General features: G+C 55.0%; 1 protein-coding gene and 1 long non-coding RNA gene across 2 annotated transcripts in view; both read left to right on the top strand.

The window, feature by feature from the left end:
* The first annotated feature begins 245 nt into the window (after positions 1–245).
* LOC111812414 lies at positions 246–3,825 on the top strand. Its single transcript, XR_002817920.1, has 4 exons — positions 246–646; positions 1,479–1,700; positions 3,052–3,229; positions 3,523–3,825. It is a non-coding gene; the product is annotated as an uncharacterized LOC111812414 (long non-coding RNA).
* A 2,808-nt stretch (positions 3,826–6,633) lies between these two features.
* The window catches only part of Dgkq (diacylglycerol kinase theta), a 13,136-nt gene continuing 12,514 nt past the window's right edge, over positions 6,634–7,255 (top strand). The window contains exon 1 of the mRNA XM_023724121.1: positions 6,634–6,721. Coding sequence (XP_023579889.1) covers positions 6,634–6,721 — 88 coding nt within the window. The remainder of the gene's footprint in view (positions 6,722–7,255) is intronic.

A 7,255-nucleotide genomic window follows, 5' to 3' on the forward strand; every position in this document is an offset into this window, starting at 1 on the left:
TATTTATTTATTTTGTGTGTGTGTGTGTGGCCAGCTCAGCCCACCAGGGGGCGGGGCTGGCTGGCATGTGGTGCTGGGGGATTGAACCGCAGTCCCTGTGCTTTGCATAGCTTGTTCTAAGTAGGTGCTTTAGACCACTGAGCCATCTCACCAGCCCATTGAGCCCATTTTAAAAATAAAAGTGTATAATATATGTATTTCACCCCTAAAATTATGGTTGAATAGAGACATTGTAGAGAGACAAACTGAGGATGTTTATCTCCATCGACTTCCCATTAAGGAAATCCAAGTGTCCTTGGAGCAAGAGGGAAATGGCCCTGTGGGAGTTCGGGAATGCAGGTAGTACACGCAGGGCAGCATCTGTCACTTGACTGAACAGAACTGGGAGTACTCACAGGGTTTAGAACACAGCAAGGGGACAAGACTGTGACGGCCCCAGGTGGATATTGTGAGTGGCAAGGTCCTGTGTCCTGAGACCTGGGCCACAAAGATGACACCTAGTATCCTCTGAGGCTCACAGATTGTGCAGGCAGAATGACATTAAGGATCTGAGATGAGATCATCCTGGATTATCCACCGACAGAAATGTCACCACTGTGTGCTCCTGAGGAGATGGCGAGCAGTGTGCTACCACAAGGAGGCTGAGGTGACAGAAATCTGCTCTTGAGTCTCACCTGAGATCAGGCAGACTGTGACTATCCTGAATGGTGGAAAGGTGGAGTGTCCAAGCAAGGACAGTGGCCCCATAAGATGCAGGGATGAGGGCTTTGGGTTTGTATTTGGGTCTCTGGTGTGAAGGGACAGGGTCTGCTGTACCCTCTGTTGGACAGTTGCCTGGAGCTGGGCTGAGTGCTGTATGGAATGGTCTAGCAAGGGGTGGAAGGCAGGCCCTTCCTGCAGCTAGGAAGCCCTGTTGCTATTCACCTCTTGGGCCCCAAGGGGCTCCGAGCGAGCACCAGGGGCAGGGCTGACTCCTCTGGCGCCTTGGCCTCTGACTGAGGGACAGGACAGGTGAGACATCCAGAGGCCAGGCCTTTACTTCCTGTGCTGCGTGAAGGCCTGTGTGTAGGTGGGGAGGGTTAGGCCGGTGTCAGTGAGGATCTCTGGCTCCAGTCAGGCTCGGGTGTCAGACCTGGGTGCTGCTGAAGGCCATGATGAGGCCCCGGAGCAGTTTTCCTGCATCTGGTGTCTGCCTGGGGCTCAGATACCAGGAGGGGGCTGCTGAAGCCACCATAGTGGGGTGCCTGGACACTGAGAAGGACACCTGTTGATTCAGATTTGGTAAATGAGGGTTGTGCTGCCACCAGAGCCCAAAAGTGTCAAACAAGGGGACTTGGAGTGAATGTGGCAAGCAGGTGTGTGTGTGTGTGTGTGTGTGTGTGTGTGAGAGAGAGAGAGAGAGAGAGAGAGAGAGAGAGAGAGAGAGATCCTGGCTTTAAGGTCTTGGATGTCAAGTCACAACCTCTCTGCCTGCACAGACCACGTGTGTCAGACAGGGTCCCTGGGCAGTCCCCAAAGGAGTGCCAACCCTCAGCCCCCTGGCCATGGCAGGGTGTGCTGGTGCCCAGGAGAAGAGTACTCACCTGCGGCTGCTGTGGGCACAGTGACCCTGTCCCGCTGGGCTTTGGGCCAAGGAGATGGGACTACCATCCAGCCTCATCATCCACCAGGAGACTATGAGGCGCCCTTTCACTTTCCAGGTAAAAGAACAGGCGAAACCGCTTTTGTGTTCAGGATATTTAACCCAGAGCTGGTACAGGTGAGACAAGTAAGTGCCCTGCCACTGAGTGACAACCCAGCCTCTCTGTCTTTGAGATGCTCTCGCTGAGTTCCCTAGGCTGGCCTCAAGCTCATGACCCTTCTGCCTCAGTCTCCAGAGTAGCTGGGATTAGAAGTGAGCACCACCATACCTGGCCAAATGGGGCTTTGGCTATCAGAGGAAAGGGGAATGCTGAGCCTGCCAGCTGCCTCCAGGAGCCCCTGTTCTGCATGGCCACCCCCCTAAAATCCTGTTTCCTTGTTAAGTAATGTTTAGCTTCTACCTCTAGGCAGGCAAACAGTCCCCATCCTGTTCTGACTTTATTCACTGTGTGTTGTTACTTTCTGCTCTTTCTGCTCTGGCCTTTGGAGCCTTATCCTGGTCAGATCACAAGCCAACAAAGAGAGCCTCAGGCATCTCCTTTACCAAATTCCTTTACCAAAGTCCTGGACCATGGGGCACAGGAGTCTGCCCTCCAGCCTGCACCCCATGCCATCAGCCCAGACTCCCCAGCAGGAGCTTGGCCTGCCCCACTCCCACCTCTCCTGCCCTTCCCAACTTAGGACACCAAAGTACACCTCCCCTTGTGGCAGCACTCTGCCCCTGAGTACACCTGGCTACACCCCCGGGACACACTTCAGAACAAAGTGCTGGCTACAGGTGGGGATGGAAGAGGCTGGGGACAGAGCATGACCTGAGGGAGCAGGTCCCAGGGCACCTTGAATGTGTTCTCAAGTCTTCAAAGGTGAAGATAGGGGCTGGTGAGATGGCTCAGTGGTCTAAAGCACCTACTTAGAACAAACAAGCTTAGCAAAGCACAGGGACCGCGGTTCAATCCCCAGCACCACATGCCAGCCAGCCCTGCCCCCTGGTGGGCTGAGCTGGCCACACACACACACACACACACACACACACACACAAATAAAAAATTAAAAAAAAAAAAAAACAAAGGTGAAGATAGAGGGACAAAGGGTGGGGACACAGCAGGGAGACTTTGGTCACATGGATACATAGTTCTGCAAAACTTGCCAGGGCACCGTGGCCATGTGGACGGTGGGTGGTGGTCACACTGGCCCCGTGTGGACGGTGGGTGGTGGTCACACTGGCCCCGTGTGGACGGTGGGTGGTGGTCACACTGGCCCCGTGTGGACGGTGGGTGGTGGTCACACTGGCCCCAGGCTGCAGCTTCCTCTCCAGTGCCTGGTGCAGGGGGAGAGATGGCAGAGGCTGGCTGTGTCCTCTGGGGCTTGGTGGAGTCTAGTTGGGTCCTTCCCAGCTACTTCCTGTTCCAGTTGGGCAAAAGCCAGACATCCTGGAGTAGGAAACTGCTTACGGGAACAAGGAGGAGCGAATCACAGGCCCTGCGGGAACAGGACTGGGATCTTGGGGAGCAGCCATGTTACAGTGGTGCACAGGGGTGTGTGGAAGAGTGACCAGGAAGCCTGGGTGTCTGGAGCTGCCTGTTGCCGGGTGAGTCAGCAGGTGCAGCTGTTGGAGGAGGACCTTCCTAAATAGGCTGGGGAAGGGAACATCATGATCTTCTCTTTTGGAAAATGGTGTTTCAGCATTGCTATGAGATTAAAAAAAGTAGATGAAAAACTCTCATGTGTAGCATGCAGTCATGAATAAAAGCCATAGTAATATCTGGTTGATGCTTGTTTATATTTTAAAGAATGTATAATTTGCTATGATTCTTTTCTTTTATCCTGAATATGTCCTAATGATCTAAGTATCCCAGTTACTCTGCTTTTTTTCTCGAGGAGGCCTTCCAGGCTGGGTTGGACTCTGCATGTGCTGACCTGATCACCTGCCTGTGTCCCTGCTGTTGGTGGAAGTGGGACTGAAGCTCCCTGTACCACAGCCCAGAACTTCTGGGTGGCTCTGAGCTGCAGGAGTGAGAGGAGCTGCGCTGTCCTAGGACTCAGGCTCGGCTGCCCTGTGCACGAGGGAAAGGTGTGTCACCACTAGAGGGTGTGGAGGAGGACTGTGCTGGATGGATGATGGCCCTGCTGCGGGCAGACTGGACCTCCTTTGGAACTGGCCTAGCTCTGCACACACCTGTATGTGGCCCACAGGGGATTCACAAGGTGCTTCCATAGGCCCTCAGGATGTGCTCAGAGCAGGATGTGCTCAGAGCTGGGGTGGAACAAACCATGTGCAGCTTATTATTTCTGCTCATGCTGTGAACCAGTGTCCTTGTTAAAGTTTCTTTCTTTTTTATTTATGTTTTTGGTACTAAGGATCAAACACACAGCCTTCAAACTGAGTGACATCCCCAGAACTTATTTTTTGAGACAGGGATTCCACTAAATCTTCAAATTGTTTAGGCTGCTCTCTAATTTGTGGTCCTCCTCACTCAATCTCCCACAGTTCTGGGGTGTGCCACCACATCTGGCTCCAGGTTTTCTAGTGCTACTCTGGCTACACTTCCGAGCCCCTGTTGGTGACAGAAGTGGTGCAGGTGTTGTCTCCTGTCCCTACCACCAGGCTGCTGCAGTGTGCCTTATGGAAAAGAGGCAAGTGCCAGGAGCACGTCCTCCCAGCTTGAGCAGAAGGAACGAACCCACAGCGCACATACATCCATTGAGGTGTCCTTCCACGGAAACAGGAGGCACAGTTTTAAAGTCAATCAGAGGTCAAAACTGAAACCAGGCTGGTGGGATCCAGCTGCCTTCCCTGAGCAGCAGCTCCAAGTCCCAGAGTTCAGCGTCAGCAGTCAGTGAGTTCTGTGCAGGCCAGAACTGCCGCAGTAACAAGTGTTGAGAATCAGTGCAGCTGCCCAGAGAGCCACCTACAGCACAGCTAAAGAACATGTACAGCTTGGTAAGAACCAGAAGCTTGACAATCAAGGTATGTAATAGCTCAACACTGATCACAACAGCTGAGGCTAGTGACACCCCCAGGACACCTTAGGCAAGGCACTGGTGTCCACACATAGCAGTCATGCCTGTGCAGTTTAACTTGCAGTGGCCCTGGCACTGGAGAGCTCCGATGAAACGCTGGAAGGAGCTATCCCCGTGCTGTGCTCCACCCGTGCTGGTTTCCTGTGGCAGGTTGGCTACTTCAAACAACAGAAATACATCATCTCTGTCCTGGAGGCTGGGAGCCAAGATCAAAGCGTCATCTGCTGGATCCCTCCTGGGCTGAGAGGAAGGCTCTGTGCTGGGCCTTCTCTAGCACCTGGTGGTGCTGGCTGTCCTTGTGGAGGTCGAGTGAGGCCTGGCAAGCCTCACTCCACCTCCACCTTCACACCGTACTGTCCCTGCGCATGTCCCTTTTTATGACTACAGCCATCCTGTTGGACAAGAGTCACTGTATAAGCTTCATTTTAATTTTTTGTTCATTTATTTCTTGATTTTTTTGGGGGGGAGGGGAGGAGACAAGGACTTGCTATGTAGCCCAAGCTGGCCTTGAACTCATGATAATCCTCCTCCTTCAGCCTCTTGCGTGCTAGGATTACATGTGTGCACCACCATGCCTGTCAGGACCTCATTTTAGATTATCTCTGTAAGCTCTAGATTCCAATTAAAATCACATTTTGAAGTATAGGGAGGGACCTCTGATGAAATTGGGGGACATGATATTCCCTCAAAGAGCATAAAGAGAGGTAGCCCCTCATCAGAACCTGACTATCCCTGGCACTATCAGAAATGAAACCTGCTGTGTAGACTGCCCAGGCTGGGTCTCAACTCTGGGAGGGAACTAGGGAGAAAAGGGTTCAGAGTCCTGCTGGTCACCAGCCTCCAGGAGCCCCAGAAGAGGTGATAATCCTTGCTTGTGGGAGCTGTGTTGGGCAGGTGTCTACAGGCCTGCTGAACTGTTGCCTACTCTGGAAGACATCTGGGGAATTCGGGGGAGAGCTTGATGGAAGGATCCTTTATTTGTAGGCCACTTTAATTAACATGCTGTATCAGGAAATGGAAAGTTCTGGCTGTGGGTTTTCTATGATACTATGTCCCCCATGCAGTCTGCTGGCTCCTGACTTGTCCTTGGGTGCTGATTTTTCTTGAAATCAGTGCATTGTGGCTGTGGGCACTTTGCCCAGGTCACTGCCCTTCCAGGCGAAGGCTGTCACTCAGATGGTGAAGGTACAGGGACACTGAGGAGACAAGGACAGAGAGGGCCCCCAGCCAGAGGCAGAGCAAGGGAAGGGCAAGCACCTTACTGACTGCCACTGGGAGCTGGGCTGAGCGACAGCTTGGAGGAGGTGCCTGACTTTCCTGAAACTGTGCCAGGACTCTCCCGGGCAGGCTCCATCTCAGCTCCCCAGCCACTTGATACTGGCTCCATGTCCACAGCCAGGGTGTTTCTGGGCTCATTTATCCAACAGTTGACATCAACCAGTCCAGCTGCAGCCCTAGGACACACTACAGGGCCAGTGCAGAGGGCACCCAAGAGCCCCTCCCATCTTTTCCTACGCATGGCCAGCAGCCTGGCTTCTGAGCACAGTCCCCCAAGAACAGGTGGCCTGTCCCCTGTTGGGGTCCAACTGTAGCAGCACTGCCACAGGGACATCACTCTGCTTTTCCTGGTCTTTCTGGTCTCTTGGGACTTCTCGCTGTGCTGTGCTGCCAAGTGTGAGCACCTCAAAGGTAAGGGACCAACAGGGTCTTCACCAGGCTACCCCAGCTCTGATCCCTGGCCGTGGACTAGGAATCCCATAGCATGGACCCCAGAGTGGTGCTGGCAACAGAGACAGGGAGACTGGGTAGACACGAACCCCTAGACGAGGGTTAAAGTGTAAGCAGTGGGGCTGCCTCACCACTGCCCAACTCTAGTTGCGGCTGTGGTGAGGGCGGGCCTTTCTTACCAGCTAGTGTTCCCATGTGGGGACAGCACAGTTCCACTGGCCTCCAGCCTGCGATGTGGAGAGCATGGAAACAGTCACCGCTCTTCTGTCCTGGGCCCTCATCCTTGCTGGGACTCCCAGTCAGTGCCACTTCTTGCAGAATCCCGTCCTGCGTGGGTGGGCGGCGTGGGTCTGCGGAGCCGCGGGCCTCGGCATAGCAAGAGCAAAATCACCGTGCCCGGTGTCTCGCGGCCGCGCAGAAATCTAGTCCTTGTTGGGCCCGCAGGAGGGGGCACGACGACCCGCTCCCTCCTGGCCGGGAGGGAGCATCACGCCCGAGCTCTGTAGGCCCCGCCCCCTCTCCTCGAGTCTCCGCCCCTCGTGCCCCGCCCCTTACGCACTCAGAACCCATCTCCCAGCAGTTAGTCCCCGGCGGCTTTAACCTTGCAGAACCCCCTCTTCCCCCCGCAAGCTCCGCCCAGAGCAGGCCCCGCCCATCTCCCGGTAGTCCCCACCCTCCGACGGCCCCGCCCACGATCTGAGCCCGCCCCTGCCCTGACCCCGCCTTCCGCGCGTGCGCACTGAGCCGCATAGTCGGAAGCTCGGCGCCCGCGGATCCCGGCTGCTGTCCTCGGCGCGGACCCGGCTGCCTGCCCAACGCCGGGCTCGGGCCGCGGGGCCGGAGATGGCGGCGGCGGCCGAGCCCG

The sequence above is a fragment of the Octodon degus genome, unplaced genomic scaffold (genome assembly GCF_000260255.1).
Source record: "Octodon degus isolate 3935 unplaced genomic scaffold, OctDeg1.0 scaffold00006, whole genome shotgun sequence".
Taxonomy (NCBI): domain Eukaryota; kingdom Metazoa; phylum Chordata; class Mammalia; order Rodentia; family Octodontidae; genus Octodon; species Octodon degus.